The sequence below is a fragment of the Dendrobates tinctorius genome, unplaced genomic scaffold (assembly GCF_039654945.1).
Source record: "Dendrobates tinctorius isolate UK_male_01 unplaced genomic scaffold, ASM3965494v1 ptg000293l, whole genome shotgun sequence".
NCBI lineage: Eukaryota > Metazoa > Chordata > Amphibia > Anura > Dendrobatidae > Dendrobates > Dendrobates tinctorius.
The window spans coordinates 15,892,201-15,910,974 of NW_027361960.1; the positions used below are offsets into that span (position 1 = coordinate 15,892,201).

At 38.6% G+C, this 18,774-nt stretch overlaps 1 protein-coding gene across 14 annotated transcripts in view; it reads right to left on the reverse strand.

Moving 5' to 3' along the window:
* The window catches only part of LOC141072913 (scavenger receptor cysteine-rich domain-containing protein DMBT1-like), a 490,185-nt gene that overhangs the window by 96,430 nt on the left and 374,981 nt on the right, over positions 1–18,774 (reverse strand). For 12 of the 14 annotated variants that reach the window (XM_073560164.1, XM_073560162.1, XM_073560161.1 and 9 more), the window contains 7 exons: positions 17,016–17,172; positions 15,053–15,273; positions 13,857–13,880; positions 10,500–10,514; positions 10,268–10,424; positions 5,692–5,897; positions 4,065–4,085 (listed from right to left, as the gene is read on the reverse strand). In XM_073560164.1, coding sequence (XP_073416265.1) covers positions 4,065–4,085; positions 5,692–5,897; positions 10,268–10,424; positions 10,500–10,514; positions 13,857–13,880; positions 15,053–15,273; positions 17,016–17,172 — 801 coding nt within the window. The remainder of the gene's footprint in view (positions 1–4,064; positions 4,086–5,691; positions 5,898–10,267; positions 10,425–10,499; positions 10,515–13,856; positions 13,881–15,052; positions 15,274–17,015; positions 17,173–18,774) is intronic. The other 2 variants (XM_073560155.1, XM_073560168.1) reach the window with 2 other exon arrangements.

Here is an 18,774-nt window from a genome sequence, read left to right on the forward strand (position 1 = left end):
ATTTGTCATATGACTGCTTGCACCAGAATCTATACACCATATATGCTTTGCAGATGGGTCTGTTCTGGCATTAAATGCAGCTTCAACACATTCAGAATCATCTTCCTTTACAGCTATTTTAACCCTTTGATGACTGTTCTACTTTTTAAGCTGACTCATTCTTGCTTTCCAAATTCTGCAGTCTGTTTGAAGGTGGCCGGGCTTTTTACAGACAAAAAATTCATGAGTTTCTTTTAGATTGCTCTTATATTTAGGAAAATCCTGTGTATTTAATGCTGTTTCTGCTCTGGATTCATTACTGCTGCTGACATGCAGCATTATTCTCTTGAATTCATCCACAAGTTTGCCTTTAACTTACTTAAATGTCAGCTAATCATCTGGCCATGCATCTAGTGCAGTCACGAGTGTGTCATAACTCTCTGGAAGACCACTTAATAGAAGTGCAGTAACATGAAAATCTTTAATTTAAAAATATTTAATTTATTCTCCAATATCCTGAGGCGCTCCACAACCTCTAGGGTCTTTCTTAAATAGTACTGCATATTCTGTCCATCACTTAGCTAAAACTGATACAGCTTTCTCATGATATAAAGCTTATTGCTGAGATTTGATCTTTCATGCACTTTCTGTATCTCATCCCACATCTCCTTTGCAGTTGCACACTTGCATATATGCACAATCTGATTATCATCTACACTGAGGGAGATCGTTCTTTTTGCTTTCTGATCTTTCTCTAGCCAATCATCTGGCAATGGCTGAGGCATTTGTTACTGATTATATTTCCATGCACTTTCTCTTCACCTTGAATTTCCAGGACTGGTAGTTCTTGTTAGGGAGGCTTGGCACTGAGAACCTGACAGGAATGCTGCTAGTGGACATCTTCTCTGTTGCTCTGTGCTGCTTTTGCTTCTGGGCTTCTGTTGCTGTGTTACTCTGGGGTTCTGCATCATTCTGGGCTCATAACCTGTTTGCAGCGGATTATTCAAGACACTCTCCAAGCATGTGACAACAGAGCTTCTTTTTTCAGGAACAATCAGGAACAATATGCTTAATAGATCAGGAATAAATTATTTGTGTGTCTCTATATGTACAGCATCTACAACAGGCTGCTTCTCTCATACACAGACACAGGAAAACAGGAAATACAATCACATGCTCTCCCTGTGTGAGCCTCTGGGAGTTTTTTTTTGTTCTAACTTTATAAACAGCATACAAATCTAGCAACTAAACACTCAGACAGGAAAGGAGTTGTTGTACCAAACATATGCCAACAAAATCGATCAATAAATATCATGTGCCAAAAAATAGTACCAATAAAAACATCAACTCGTCCCTCAAAAAAAAGCCCTCACATGACTCTGTTAGCCAAAATATGTAAAAATTATAGTTGTCTAAATATTATGATGCAAAAACTAGTTTTCACAATAAAAAGCATCTTTTAGTGTGTGATAGCAGACAAACATAAAAACCCAATATAAATCTGATATCGCTGAAATCGCACCGACCCAAAGAATAAAGTTGCCTAATCACTTATACCGCATGAAGAACGGTTTAAAAAAATTAAATAAAACCAATTCTTCACATGCTGTTGATTTTTTCATTCTTCCTCCCAAAGATTACAGTAAAGTTCGGCTCCCACTTATCCTGCGCTCTGCATTGAGAGCTTACACTGGGGTTTCCGTGTAAATCTCTGAAATACATGATTCAGATAGAATCTCTGGCAGAAGATTCCCTATAATGAGGCAGATGGAGGCACGCCGTAAGATCTTTGATCCGGCGGTGTCTATCATTTTAGGATTGCATAAAAGAGGCGTCGGCCACAGTTTTGTGCACTTCTGAAAAGGACACCGCTGAAGAGAGGCCAGTCAGAGTCCAGAGTAACTCTGTTGCCTCTTTACAGTGAATGAATCCCTTAAGGGTTTCATCTGTTACGTCACTCAGAGATTTAGATGGAAACCATAAAGTAAGTGGTCAGCGTAGAGCGCCGGATACATGTGATCCCAAATGTTATGTAAAATGTTCCCAATAAAACCTTCAACTCAATCCACAAAAAAGCAAGCCTTCACTCAGGTCCGTCATCTGTTAAGTGAATTATAGTGGTCTTCCACATTACCGGTAGCACAAAGGCTCTAGAAAAGCTAAATGGCTTCTCGCTTCCCAAAAGAAATTCAGCAAATTCTCCGCTCCCAAATTCAAATGCCCACCTCCCTTCTGAGCCCCACAGTGTGCCTAAACCACATTTAGTGCCCACATGTTTGGCATTTCTGTAGTGATGAGAGCCTGTGTTATTTACAGCTGCGTGTCTCCAGTAGCATGGGCTGTGCGTAACGTACTGGTCACTACAGCGTACTGGTCACTTCAATGGCAGTTTGCAATTTTTACTCAGCAACATCCACTACTGCTTGTTTCTGGAAAACACCCATGGAGTCAAAATCATCACTACATCTGTATATAAATTTCCAAAGGGTTACAATTCCCAAAATGAGGTCACTTGAGGGGTGATTCTGCTTTTCTAGAACTTAGGGTTTCTTTATATGGAATCTGCAAACTATTTTAGTTTAAATCTGTGCTCCAGGAGGCAAATAGCACTCTGTCCCTCCCGAGTCTCGCTGTATGGGTAAGCAGTACTGTACAGCCACATATGAGGTAATTCAACATTCAGAAGAAATTGTGGGCCAAATTTTGGTGCCGTTTTTACCTATTTCCCAGTATGAAAATGTAAAACTTGCAGCTCACTCACAATCTTGGTGGTAAAAATGTAAATTATTTTTTCTTCACTGCCAAATGGTACAAAAGTCTGTGATACACCTGTGGTGTCAATATAATCACTGCACCCGTAGATGAATTCATTGTAAGTTTTAGTTTGTAAAATGGGGTAACTTATGGAGAGTTCTGCTGTCCTGGCACCCCAGGAGCTCTGCCAATGTAACACCCTCAAACAAGTGCAGCAAAATCTGCACTGTAATATGGCACTACTTCCCTTCTGAGATTTGCACTGTGCCTCAAAATTAGTTTTTGACCAAATATGGGGTATTGTTGAACTCAGACGAAATTGCAAAACAAATTTTGGGGTCCATTTTTTCCTGTTACCCTTGTGGAAATGTAAAATTTGGAGCTAAAAAAGATTTTTGTGTGAAAAACATGATTTTTTTACTTCCACGGCTGGTTATAAATACACAGTCTAGATAAGTTCCCTAACGGGTCTAGTTTAGAAAATGTTGAGACTTGTGGGGGGTTTCCACTGTTTAGGAACATCAGGGGCTCTCCAAACGCCACATGGCACTCGCTAATAATTCCAGCATATTTTACATTCAAAGAGTCAAATGGCTCTCCTTCCCTTTCAAGCCCTGCCATGTACCCAAACAGTAGTATTCCCCCACATATGGGATATCGGCATGCAAAATTTGGAGCTAAAAAAGATTAATAAAAAGGGTTACTAAACTTTTTGAATGTGGTTTTGAGTACCTTGAGGGGTACAGTTTTTAGAATGGTGTCACTTTTGGGTATTTTCTGTCATAAAGACCCCTCAAAGTCACTTCAAATGTGAGGTGGTCCCTAAAAAAAATGGTTTTGCAAATTTTGTTATAAAATGAGAAATCGCTGGTCAATTTTAATAACCCTTTTAACTTCATATTATTTACAAAGACACTTTATAAAATAATGCATTATTGAAACAATAATTTACAATTTAAAGAATAACATACGGTACATTTTATATCTAATTTTTCATGGTTATCATAGCGTTTTGATTGCCCACATATCTGCGTCGGTCTGAGTGCTGAGACCACAACCTATGTGCAATATACCAGGAGAAGTGTGAAGCATTTGCTTCCTATTGAATCCATAATCTGGTCTGGTCCTGCACATTTCGGGAGCCTATTGCTCAATCGGAGTGGGTTTTAAGATCCACATTGATTTCTAGGGAAGTCAAGTGCCTGATAAATATGAAAAATCAAGTCGAAAGTTCAGTTACTCTATGAATATCTATTAAAAAGTATAGCCTTTAGAAGTATAACTTCATAGTGTTCTTGTCTAAAAATCAAGACTTTATACTGGGGTGTTACCTGGAGGAGAGGTAGCATGATCTGTAAAAAGAAAAAAAAAGAAAATTTAAAATGTAAAATATTTAAATTATCACTACAATTCAAAGTCAAAATATTTATTCACGCTATGTTTTTCTTTATATTTCCCTTACCTTCTAGCCAACAGGAGGATTATAGTGAGCGCTGGCTTTAACACACAATAAATCTGAGCTACAGCAAATTAAATCTGAATTAGGAATCCCTCCTGAAGGTCTTCTACTGTCTTGCAGGTATGTATGGAGAAAATTACTTCAATATTAGCATAGACACTAACGCCTAAAACAGAACCTGTCCGAATGTTGTGGTACCTGATAGTTCACTTACGTGAATCCAGCAGGACTAGAACTATTACAAAGGGAAGGCTCTTTGGAGGACAAAAAGATAGAAGTGCAAAGCACTACAAATGGTGAACTAAGCTAAGTTTCTTGGAAGCAATTAATGATTTATTCACCTTCTGATTTCCTTACTTCTTACTGGATCTAAAGTTGGGGATTAGGTGACATCTGTTAGTCCGCATTTCACAGTCTAAGTTTTGCATCTGTGACTTTTTTGCTCATGTATGCCTGGTTTGACCTTCTGCAGGTTCTATGTATCTTTAGCACGAGGTTTAAGAGAAAAAAACTTGTGTGGGAAAATGTCTAAATATTGCAGCTTTGTAGTATGTTTTTACATACCTGCCTACCTTACGGTGATACAGAGTTAATAATGAAATTGATTAAAGATAAATAACAGAGTTAATGTTAAGGTTTCATATGCTCATACAAACAATCAGGAAACAAGCTATGGATAATAAAACCCACAGCACGTTAAATACTCTGTCTTCTAGTCAATGCACTGTGCTTTGTTGGCTCATTTAGGCTGGGTTCACATAGCGTATAGGCAGTCCGTTTAACGGATTGCGTTACACCGCGGCATTAACACGATGTAACACATCCGTTAACGCTGCCATACGCTGCCATTACCGATCGCATCGCTATCGCATGTCATAAGCGGCATGTGTTAGAGATCTGCCGTCATTCTGTGACCGACCCTTGGACGCAGTTTGCAGAGTTCATGGGTCCGTCACTGCTAGCGCAGGTGGAGAAGCTGTGCTAGCGCGATCGCGTTAGGGAGTAGCTTTAACGCAGTCCGTCAATGCTATGCGTTGAACGGACTGCATTAACGCTATGTGAACCTGGCCTAAGAAAGCAATCATGGCGGAAAGATTTTAAAACAAGTTCTCATCTGTAGATTAATACTTTATAGAACATAACATGATTTTTTAGAGGATTACAAATAATAATAATAATAATAAATTTTATTTCTATAGCGCCGACATATTCTGCAGCACTTTAGTGAAATAATGAATCTGACACCTTATATTCATAAGTTATAGATTTCTAGTGAACTGACACTTTCATAAATATTTGTTCTAGCCCTAATTCCATTATGAGCAGATAAAGGATCAATATAAAAATATATCTTCCATAATGACAAAGTGGTATACAGCAAAGGTTTGTTTTCATAGAGTCTTGACAAACATTTATGTCAGAGCTCGATCTCTACATAATGCTGAGAACATTTTCATGTCTGTGGATCTTCATTAATATTCTTTAGATTTAATACTGACCATATACTGATGAAAAGACTGCGAAAAAGCCATTCCTTTGTACACTAGAGTCAGTTCTGAATTCAATGCCCATAATATTAGAGGATGAGTGAAAAGTGGTGTTCGTGCTGTTGCCATTACAAAGCCTTGCTATTGCAGGCGAATACTGAGGAATCCCATCATAAATAGTCACCCAGTCGAAGGCACATTGTGGATGAGTTTCTAAGCTGTTTAAATAAAAGAAAAGGTAACTGCAATTAGAACGAAACTAAAAAACACAATAAAATCACATTAACCCCTTTGGAACCAAACTATTTTTTTGTTATTGAATTTTTTCCTCTACTTGATCCAAGAGTTATAACTTTTTTATGTTTCCATCGATTTAGCTGTAAAAGGGCTTGTTAATTGTGGGCATCAATTTTACCATATTACTGAAAAACTGCAAAAAAAAAAGTGGGATGAAATTGTGAAAAACTGCAAAACCTCATTTGTATTTCAAGCTTTGTTTTACAGCATTCATTGTGCAGTAAAAAATAACCTGGCAACATGATTCTGCAGGTAATTATAATGAAAATTATATAATTCTTTCATAAATTTCAATGGTAAAATAAAATTATGGCATTTGAAACTAAAAAAAAATGTTGTTTGTGTTGCCATTTTCCAAGACCCGAAATGTTTTTGTTTCCGTGCACAGACTTGTGTTAAGTGTACTTCACACATAGCGAGATCGTTAGCGAGATCGCTGAAACGTCACAGGTTTTGTGACGCAACAGCGACCTCGCCAGCGATCTCGCTACGTGTGACACATAGCGGCCACCGGTCCCCCGCTGCAATATCGCTGATCGTGCATGAATGTCATAGGCCGTTTTTTGATTGTTGGTGTCCCGCTGGCAAGCATGCATCGCTGTGATTGATGCCATAACAATGATGAGCTGTGACAAGTATAGCGTGGCACTACCACAAGGTGCACAAGTAGGTTACCCAGACCCAAGTGAATAATAAAGTAACTTGGCACTCAACTGAATGATCTTTTATAAATGAAGTTTTTATTTGTATGCAGCCTTGGAATTTCCCGGACTGCATACAAATAAAAACTTCATTTATAAAGGATCATTCAGTTGAGTGCCAAGTTACTTTATTATAACATTGATGAGCGACCTCGTTGGTGACTCAGAACTCAGGGACGCAGGCGTGATTTTGCTTTGTCTTTTCAACGCCCCCTCAGCACCGATTGGTGGTCTCAAATTAGGATCTTTGTAGCGTTTCCTTTTATAGGTCAGCTATCAATTATATGCAATCATAACATTTAACATGTACAGTTATAATAATCGCGTGTCCCCGTGTCAGTGACTGTGGATCCATGAATAAATAGCGCACTAACAACTCAGACAGGGACGCTGAAGCAAACCGCGTAGTGATAGTGCAGTAGTGGCCACCAATCGGAGCAGAGGGGCGTGGAAAAGGCAACGCTGAAGCATGCCTATCGAGGTCTGAGTATTCAGAATAGCTGCTGTGTGACAAGGTCCCAGCAACCGCCGAGGTCTTTATACGGATCGCTGTATCGTTGCTGCGTCGTTGAGTACATCTGCCTGTTTGACAGCTTACTAGCGACCATGTAGTGACGTACCAGCGATCCTTACCAGGTCGTATCATTGTCGGGATCGCGGGAGCGTCGCTATGTGTAACGGGACCCTTAGGGATTATGTTCTATGTGCTAAGCTGACATTTTTATTTATACCATTTTTGAGTACATGCAACATATTGGTCACTTTTTATTTTAGATTTTGGGAGAACTAACTGCTGAGATTGAAAAACAATAGATTTGGCATTTTGATTTTTTTAAAAAACATTTAATGTATGTTTGAAATAATTTTAGAATTTGATTTAAAGGAAAACTGTCATGTCCTTTTTGCTATCAAACTGCCCCCAATGTCTTGTTATTGATGCACATTGCATCACTAAAATGTTTATCTCAAGAAAAATGTCCCAGTATTTGCCACAAAATTCACTTTTTATACTTTGATAATTGCCTCACATACCTTCTGTTTCAGTCATAGGGGTGAGGATTTCTAGCTTTTCAGGCAATGCCTTTTTCAAATTCTCCCCATCCATCACATTATAATTCCTTCCCTTCACTGTGTCATCACAAACTCCCATGCTTGTGCAATGGAAAGGTTTCTGGGCATGCGCACTGAATTTGAGTGTACATATCCTATGTGCGCATGCCCTGGAGCCACTGAGAGTCAGTGAATACAAGACAGTTTGTGAGTCCAACCGCTATGCACGTGACTGTCTTCCTGCTCGTCACTCTGACTCTCAGGGGTTCTGGAGCATGTGCGCAAATGATATGAAGCTGGGACCTACACCCATATTTAATGTGCATTTATGCTTATTATTATTATTATTTATAATTTTAAAGCTGGCAATATTTTTGTATTTTTAAAAAAATACTTTTAGTTTACATTTTAGCCCACCTAGGGAATTTGAACCTTTGATCAATCATTGCTTATACTATGTACTGCAATACAAAAGTATTGCAGAATAAAGTGTAAATTACTGTTTATGGATGAGCTTCAAAGGAGTACCAAGATGGTGGTGATCAAGGGCCTGCAGCAATACCCCTGCTGCCATGGAAACCATCATGGGGAACCAATGGAAGCCAGTGAGCATGTGCACTGATGACTGCAGTATTTAAATGCCAATGCCTGTGCTTGACTTCAGCAGTTGAATAGTTAAACAGCAACAATTGAAGCTAGCACCAATCGCTGCTGTTACAGGCAGATGCTGGCTTTGTATTACAGCTGGCATCTGCAGCATGATCAATACATATGCACCTTGACTGTGATGTACAGTGACCTTAGGGTGTATGAAGGGATTAAAAAGAAACTTTAGAGATAAATGGCTCCATGGATGAATTATTCATAGCCTGCTCTCTGATACTTCAACAGTGTAGGAAATGGTGCCTGGCAAGTTTTTTTTTTTGCAAACCGAAAATTGATTTCAAAATGTTCAGAAACTTTTACTTGAACTCGATCCACCACGAATTGATCCAATCATATAAACCAGTTAGTAGTGAATTCCAGTTGTAAAGGTAAGAATAATTCAGAGCAACAGTCAGAATTTTTCAAGTTTCAAAGGTAAGAAAAGATCGGATTCTAGAAATAAGTTTAAGGTGCAGGTGACATGAGTGAGAGATTCTATATAGGGAGATACAGAACGTTCTGCCAGTAGAAGTTCAGTTTTTTAAAGATTCTGTTTCAAAGAGAGCAAGGAAATCATATTAAAGACAACAGAGGACAGACAATCCCTTGTATTTTATAGTAGTGTGCGGCTGATACCAGGAAACAATAAAAATAATTGGGTGTCATCAGCATTGAGGTAGTCAGGAAAGCCAAATCTGCTGATCTTTTGTCAGGCTGTATTGAAAGAAAAGAGGAAGGAAACAAAAAAAGAGTAGAAATAGAAAGGAAAACTATAAGAAGAAAAGATTAAATATTGTATTAAGGTGAGCAGGGACATCTGCGGAATATACTGAAGGAGGTGTGAGGGAATAGGGTAACTAATAGAGAAGAGCAGATCGATTTGTGCAACCTCAGCCACAGTTTTCTTTGTCCATTTGCAGCCACTATAATTGTATCTCTTTTGTTAATGTTTTTTCCCTTCTCTGCTGAATTCATAATTATATGATTTTTTATGATCATTTTTATCATTATAGTTACTGCATATGAAATTTGATGCATGTATCATGTTAAAGTTTATTTTTCAGGCGTTTTGATTCTATCTAATTTCTTCACATTCCATAAAGTACCTATACGTCATGGAGCATGTCAGGGGCTTTCGAGCGGGCTCAGAAGCAGAGCCTGCCCCACACTGGAAAGAAGAGCTACAATCCAGCCGGCACAGTGACTGATGGGTGTTGGCTGAAGGCCCAATGTGATATCTTCTGTAACTGGGCATCATACAAGACTGTGATCACTATATAAAGCAATACTGTTGTATCAATTGCAGGTTCAATCCCATAACAAATGAAGAAAAAACTATAAAATATGTGAATAAATATATAAAAATATTTCAAATCATTCACATTTTTGAAAGTTAACGATGAAATAAATATAAAAAAAATATATTTGGTATGACTGTTATAAACTTGCCATGAAAAAAACAAGCCCTCCACAGCTCCATTAATGGTAAAAGAAAAAAGTGGGATCTCTTTTTAAATAGAACACAGACAGATTTGTAGGAAATAAGTGAAATGTATTCTGCATTAAGCTTTTTACAAGTCTTTTTTTTAATTTCTTTAATTTTAAATATACTAAGTAAAGTTTTGTATTATTTACTAGCCCTCAAGACTGAAATGTTTTAAGTAAAATTTTTGTTGAGTATAAAGGAATATGTTGGTGAGAATGAATACTCTCCAATCAGTTTGTAAAATAGAGATGGGAATCTTCTCTAAAGATTAAGATTGTAGCTCCCATACCAATGACAGATTATTGTGTTTGTCTTAGCATCTGGCTCACAATAACAAGTATCTAAAACATTATTCTTTGACAAAGTAATTTGTAAAATCACTAATGGATTTAAATACTAAACAACTTACTCAAAATGAAGGAAAAATAGTTGTATGTAATAGCCTGCTGGTACACGGATGTCCCAAATACAGTGAGAATTATCAGGGTAACGATTTGGATAGAATGGACTTGCTATGTTCCCACTCATTTGGGTCAACAGACCGCCACAGTTTGTGTTTGGTGAATCTGAAACAAATGAAGAAATATTCAGCACAAATTCTTTCTACAATGATGAGAAAGGAAAAATCATATGGAAAGCACCTGTTGTGAAGTGGCCTAGAGAAGATAGAAAAAATAACAAGATAAAAATAAAAAAAACTCTTGTTAGTTGCTGTATTTACAATAGTCTTATTATTGCTTTTTATCACTTTTTTTTAATAATGCTATGTTTTCATATTTATTTTAAACATTAAAATGTAAATAGCACTATTAATTGCCATTGCATGTGATAGTTGTGGCCATGCGATCTTGTACAGGAGGATACTTGTCTGGAAACAGTGACGCACCAAACGACACACTATAATCTGTATGTTTAGTGTATCGACTATGTGGCGCCCCCATGAGTATGGCCGCCACAGTGGCTTTGCCTTCCTCCAGGGAGGGTAATGCCAGGCTTGGAAGCAGTGAAGGGTCTCTCTCGCAGTTAACCTATACATGAACACAATTCCACTCCAGGCCAGCAGGGGGGACTCTGAACCAGATTTGAAGGGAGGAGTGCTCTCTGAGGGCCAAGAGGAAGGAGTGGTCAGCTAGTGTGAGGAGGGCCACGTGTGTAGACATGTGGAGAGAAGCTGGAGGTTGAGCTGAGGAAAGAGAGCTCCCTCACAGCGAGAGCGCATGAACTGGAGCCTGGTCTCCACGGTTTTACGGATACTAACGGTCCTGCAACAGACACCAGAGGAGTAGGAGGCTGTAAATGCCCTACCCTCATCTAAGACTCGGAGGCACAACAGCATGGAGTGAGCCAAGAGAGGAATAGCAGCTACAGCTGTCTGTCATACAAGGAGTGCTAGTAGAAGAGAATTAGGAGGAACTTCAGTGTAACTCAGTACTAGGAGTACTTCACTCAAATAAGCGCTAAGAAGAGACTGCACAGCTCATCTGCTGAGAGAGAATCCCTGAGCTGCTTCCAGGCTAGCCTGCTCCAGTACCATCTGTAATCAGGACCCTGGACTGCATTTATCAAGTAAAGGTACAGAAATTGCACCCCGCTGTGTCTTTGTCTGCTTCCTACCCTTCCAGCACTGCTACATCCCCGAGCCAACCATATCTACACTGCCCTGGGACTACAGCTTCACCTGTGGGGAGCTTTTACATCTTTGCTGCACCCTACCATCAGTCCCAGTGGATCTGCATGCAGCGTCGGCTTAATATCTCACTTGCCGAACACCACAGGTGGTGTCACAAATTATTCCATTAACTACATTCCACCATTCAATCTCCCCTAATACTTGAGCGTCCAGGGCCACGGACCAGGTCACCGCTGCTGTGACACATCCCGCTGACACCGGCCCGGTACCGAGTACCCCACAGCCCTGGGAGGGCGACCCAACTTTTATATAGCTTATACAGGTAGATCAGAGAATTTTGCAAAAGAAACACAAGAGATGAACACATCTTTTTAAATTCAAATTTGCCAGGTTGGACAAATTGTTTCCAGAAAATTGATTTGAATGGAATAAATTTGATGTGAATTGCAATACTGCAAAGCATCCAATTACCCTGAGAAAACATGTGTGACTCATGGTCTTCTAGGACTGTATCCAATCTTCTTCAAGCTCTTTAATAAAACACAGCCTTAAGGCTGGTTTCACACTTGCGTTTTTTGCGCTGGTTTGTAGTGCAAAAAAAGCATGCATTTTTTTCCCTATACTTTAACATATGTGCGCATAGGTGCGCATACACATGCGCACGTACGCGTTTGTATGCGCATGCGTTTTTTTTGTAGTGTGCGCTCGGGTGCACAAAATGCATCCTGTTGCATTTTTTGTGCGTCCGACTTGCCCCCCAAAACGCATGCGCACGCAATGTGTTTTTTTACAGCAAAACACCCATTATAGTTTATGTGTGCGCATACGTGCGCATTGTAATGCGCACGTATGCGCAAAAAAACGCACGTGCTTTTTTAAAAAACGCACCAAAACCCGCAAAAAACGCACACAAACGCATGATGCGTTTTTTTTCATGCATTTGTGTGCGCAAAAAACGTAAGTGTGAAAGTAGCCTAATAAAGTGAACTCACCATAAAAATTTATATTATTCTGGTATAAACCAATGGCCCTTATAATGATACAATGCACAGGTAGACTTTTCATGTCTTTTTTTAAGTCTTGACTTTAATCTGAATATTAAAGCTGCACCATTGCAACGGATCAACAGAAACTGAGGCAGTGGCATAGTGGCTGCACCTGTGGAGGTTAAGTTAAACTCAGTTTCATATATTACATATAATATATATAAAAAAGTGATATCTTTTTCACAATTTGTCCAAAATTATCGCTTTATTTATGGAGAAAAAACAGGTGTAAAGTTTTTCATATGAAGAATTAATGTGAAAGAAGCTGCGCGTGAAAAAAAATATCCCTTTTTTGGGATCTGCCACGGGTTTGCTATTCAGACCATGATTAAGCAATTACAAACACTTTTTATCAACCTGTTCAAAAATTCTCAGTTTTTTTAAAGTGATCACGAAAAGACTAGCTACTTTCAAGGTAAATAAGAAATGATTTGTCAACAATCCTTTCATAAAATTAGCCCTATTTTGGAATTTTGTTCACATTTGTGTCTACTCAGGAAATACGCTTTACATATGCCATACATTATAACTATAAAAGACAGTGGGCAGCCAGGAGATATGGGCAGCCTCCTACATCATCAACAGATGCAATGTTATTTGCATCAATACTGACTGCAGAACATCAGATTTTGCCCCAGACAGTCCATAAGCCACACATCACTTACGTTGTGTATTACTGAGGTAAAAGCCTCTTCCCCTACTGACATCTCTTCGGCACCCCTTACTGATTCTCAAGTTTTCTCCACCACAGAATCATTATCATTGTCTTCTTTGATTTGGCTGACATATGCTTTTGTGTAGGAAATGGTCTGAACTCCTTGCCGTCTGCCTGCCTGATTTCCACATCAAGATTTGCCCTTGCCACTACTACGTTCAATCCCCTACCACCTCGACTCACTGATCCACCAATTTAGCTTGGCATTAAAATTGTGTTCTCTGTCTCCTTTGCCCCCATGTCATCTGACCCCCCAAAGACTGAAATGAATATGCAGCCACAGCATTCTGCATGGTCATGGACAAACTGGTCAACTGAAACAGTAATTCCAGAACTAAAATGATGTGATCTTTCTTGAAAGATTTAAAAAAAAACCTTAGTCATGTACAGTACCTTTTGTAAATTAGGATGCGACAAGAAAAGCTAGGAAGATTCGAGTCTCTAAAGCAAGCACCTGCAACAGGCCTCTGTATTCAGATGGCGTATATGAGTCTAATGTTGGACTATTATAATATTACATATTTCACAATATTTTATCAACAGATTACAGAATTTAGCTAAATATTTAATTTCATAATCCTACAAAATGAAATAGAGCTATTGTTACCTGGACCTGAAGTAGTTGGTGGACCTGTAGAAATGAAAATAAAAACAATTTAGAATAACATTGATTTAAAAATTAAATCCAACTCAAACTGCGGTACTATTGTTAGACGCTGGGATTTTCTGCTGTGCGGGATAGATCCCAGGCATGGTCTGGTGCTGCAATCTCCCATTCTGGCTCGGCCGCTACTGCTCAGCACAGACCTCGGACCCAGAGTCTTTCTCAGGCTCATGGTATGAGTTTGGTTGCTGCTGGCTCCTCAGCCAAGTATATGGTAACCAGTGATGTGCATGTGTAGTCTTGTGCTCTGGAGAATATGTCCAGAAATCATCTCACTGAGCATGTCCGTGATGTGGCGTCATCTCATTGGTACTCGGATATCATCCCGTAGTCTGACAATCTCTACAGCTATAGAACCTACATTGGAACGCTATTAAATTACAACTCGCAGATGCTATCATCCGAATTCACTGCTGGATTATTTAGACACTGCGGGTCATCACATTGTTCGAACCCTGGATGGGACATATCACTGATATCAATTTGATATCAATCTGATAGTGGGTGGGGCACCTATCAGATTTCTTTTTGACGAGACATCCCTCCCCCTTACTACTCACCTGATCAAAATGGAACCTTTTAATGTAGTGGTATGAGGGCTGTTTCAATTATACAATTTTGGGGTACAAAAAATTATGCACATTTTTGGTGAGGATGTTTTCCATTATTATTTTTTCCTGTTCTTTCCCATTCTCTACTATGCAGTAAAGCCAATAAGGCAGCCTTATTCCAAGGATCAGTGCAAATCTTTTATATTTTATTTTAAAAAATGTCACTTTGGAGAATAGAAATGTATATGAAGATTATTTTTTTTGTTGCATGGGAGCCTATGGCATTGATTGCCAAACTATGACATCATAGTAGGCTTCTGTTGGACATGTAAAGCATTTGTTAGATAGATAAAAACCTATGAGTAACAGATGCCACCATAAGGCAATGTAACATGCTTCATATAACGTATACATCATGAGCATTTCATAGGTATTTGTGCTAAAGGCAAGTAAAAAATGTGATGTGATTGAAAAGTACCATATCTGTATTTCATAAACACTTAGCATGAGAAGACATTGCCTTTAACAACAAAAACAAACAAGAACCGGTGTTTTTTCCCATTATTATCAATATGATGCCAAAAGTACCTGGAGTGGTGATATTTCTGGCATTGGATGAGTAGACAGCCTGGAATCCAGTGCTTTGCACACTTCCATCACTTTGGAAAACAACTCCCATCACATTAGAAGAAGACCTATATGTTGTAGAGTTAGAAACACCGCAGAGTTTTGCCAACAGTGGAGAACTGAATGGGAGGCCATCATAGATTGTCACCGAGTCATACATGCAGGAGCTATGCATTTCCAAGCTGTTTAGAGAAGAATGTAACCAAAAAGTTAACATTAATTTTTAAATGTGAACATGTAGTCATCGGGAATTAGCATTATTTTGTATAGTGGAGACTTGTATTCAACTGACTGTAAACTGAACCAATATAATGTAGACATTGAATAGTTGCAGTATAGCAGGAATATTCTACTACATGCGTTATTTCTGAAAAATGGCAAATGAAACCTAACACTAATCCTCTTTTATCCTAATTATTATTTTGGATTCTAATATTCAGGTCCCATAAATTAGTAAAGTGCTAACAGTTATGATATTACTTTATAATGTAATATTATTAAGCATTAATTAATACTGTTAAATCATTAATTATTTGTAAATTGCCACTAAAATATGGAGCACTCTATATCATAGTAAGCTTAAACTAATATTTTTATAGACAATGTAAAAGAAATTGAAGGGGATCCTGTCAAAATAAGGTTTTAACCTAAAATATGGCAGAGTAGAAATTACAACCAGCAATGTGGAAGTCGATGGCTGGAGGACTGGTGTTAAATAACTTTAAGCAGATTCAGACTGACCCACAGGGAAGCAAGTGAATTTTCGGGGGGGCCGCTGTAGAGGGCTGGACCCCTCACCCCTCTATATGAGCAATAGTTGGCAAAACATCTCATTGTTAATTTAACAAACTAGCCATAATATTGTATAAAAGCATAGGCAAATTTGTGAATGTGAGTAATGTAATAATTGCATGTAGAGGAACCGTAAGCTCCAAAGTCTATGTTACTGATGGGCCCTTGGCACCAAAGTCAAACACTGGCTATAATGAACAAGTAATGTGGACTTGTAGTTAAGATATTTTCAGTTTATTCTGTACTTTTCAGAATACGCTGTTGTGCATATACATGAAGTTGTAAGAATAGCATATGTCTAATGGCTCAAAGCAAGGGGTTCACCAAAGACATGTTAATAATGAACTGAAAAACAAAAAGAAAAAGCAACATGTCCACGGAATGGGATCACCACAAAAATATGGAAAAATATAACAAATTTTATTGATATCAAGAATGACACACACATAAGACAACACAGTACCCATTAAAAGCAAAGCGTTTACAGAAAACACAAGTCATGTCATAAAATAATGAAACAATGACTCTCCCTCATCAAAGTCCCAACACAGTGAAGAAATGCAAGGCAAAGAGCGTCAGAAACAATTTTGTGTTAGATATCATAACCTAGTAACATAATATAGTCTGTTAAAATAACAGAAAAATGCCTGCACATAGATAGTATATGATTATTCACAGCACCATGCAAGTCACTCCATAAATATATATAATCAAAAAAAGGTAAACCTGATAACCGCAGAGTATCCCTGCAAGTTATGAACCAGCCACAGAGTTGTCCAAAAAAATAACCAAAAACCTATCAGTAGGAATATAAAAAAACAGAGTAAACCTTGGGCATATGGCCTCATTTGAGCGAAAAGTGCATGAAGAAGTTAAAGTGCCAGTGTGGCTGTGGGGCAAAAGAGGAGGGGGAGCAAAGCCCCACGCGTATCGCCACAACCTATGTGGCTTCTTCAAGGGAGGATAAAGAGCTTTAGTATCCCTTGCTGGGATACTCTGTGGTTATCAGGTTTACTTTTTTCTGATTATATATATTTTGAGTGGCAGCAGAAAAGAATAGTTTAATGAATAGGCATGAAAATGGAGAATCAATGGCCAAAATATACATTCGCTGTGACGAATGAACACTTACTTCAATGATAAGAAAGATAGATCCACAGTATGCCCAGGTGCGACTCTGATCAGCCATTCACAGCGGGCGTTGTTGGGATACAGTCCAGGAAAAAATGGGCTGCTAAATACTCCAGATGTTTCATTTAGAACTCCTCCACATGTATAATTAGGTGTTACTACAAAAGAAAAACATGCAATCTGTATCTGCTTGACCAACTACTCTCAACACATACAATAAAATACAATATCCTCTGTACAATATAAACTGATTTCTTATTCTTTTGCATGTTTGTCACACTTAAATGTTTCAGATTAACAAACAAATTCAAACATAAGACAATGATAAGCTAAGTAAACACAAAATGTACAGTAGTTTTTAAATGAAGGTCTTTACTACTAAGGTAAAAAGAACTCCAAACCTACAGGTGCCTTTGTGAAAAAGTGATTGCCCTCTAAACCTAATAATTGGTTGGCCCACACTTAGCAGCAACAACTACAATCAAGCATTTACAATAACTGACAATGAATCTTTTATAACATACTGGAGGATTTTTGGCACACTCATCTTTGCTGAATTGATGTAATTCAGTCACATTGGAGGGTTTCCGAGCATGAACCGCCCTTTTATGTGTGACAAACATGCCAAAGAATAGGAAATCAGGAAGGGGCAAACACTTTTTCACACCACTCTAATGACTCAATTGAAGTCCCGTAAAAGTCAGGAAATTAAAAAATTACTATACCTTATAAGTCAAATAGAAACAAAGCAGAGGAGTAACAGTTGGAAGTGTACCTGGACCCCATACAATATCTGTAATATTTCTCTCCACCATCCATGTGCCATATATAATACAGGTTTATAATACAAGCACCAGGGTCTTGGATGTCAATACTTCTTCTGCTTTATCTATAGTATATGTACAATTTGTAGTATGTTTTGGCTCCTCCAGCATCTTAACTGCTAATTCAATACACTTTTGTTACTTTTATATTAAATCCCATACACTGTTAAACAGATGCTGAATGGATAAGCAGCATAGCTTAGGCTCCCTTATATAGTAAGCCAGACAATGTTATAGAATCCCTAATGGAATCAGGAGCCTAGATAGCAAAACAGAACTCTCTGCCTACTATTACACAGTCATGAGCAACCTGCAGCACGGAGTGTAACTGGGCTATGGGGCTATTTAGAAGCAGAATCTACAATATAATTAAAAAGAATATTTTGGAAAACTTATTCCGCACGCACCTGCACTGTATAGTTTATATTGGAGGTACAATTTAAAGAAAAAAAACACAACTATGTGCATTTAAAATGCTTGGTCAATTCTAAGCATGGACATGTCATATAAATGTCATATGACCTTGTTCATATAAATGTCATATGACCTCGTTGGACTGGTCAAAAGGTATCAAGGGGGGTGACTGTTCCATAGGGATGGAACCCATTCCATACTGGTGGTGCCATCAGGGGTCGGATGCTCAAAAGGGGGTGGGGCATTCAAAGCCCAAGGGGGATGCGGAAGTCATGCCGAAGGTCTCATCGTGGGATGTAATCTGATGAAAATGTCATGGCCCAGGTCAAATAGCTGCCCGTTGTCCCCAGAGCACTGAGCAGATGGGTTGTAGCATGTATACTATGAATTTCCAGCCTACAGTGTGGATTGCCCACCTAGCAAAGGGCCCCAAGTTTGTCCCATAAAAATGAATTGTCTACAAGTGACCAGACTTCATGAGGGAGTTTCGTGGCCCTCATGAGTGCCACACTCAGTCACTAT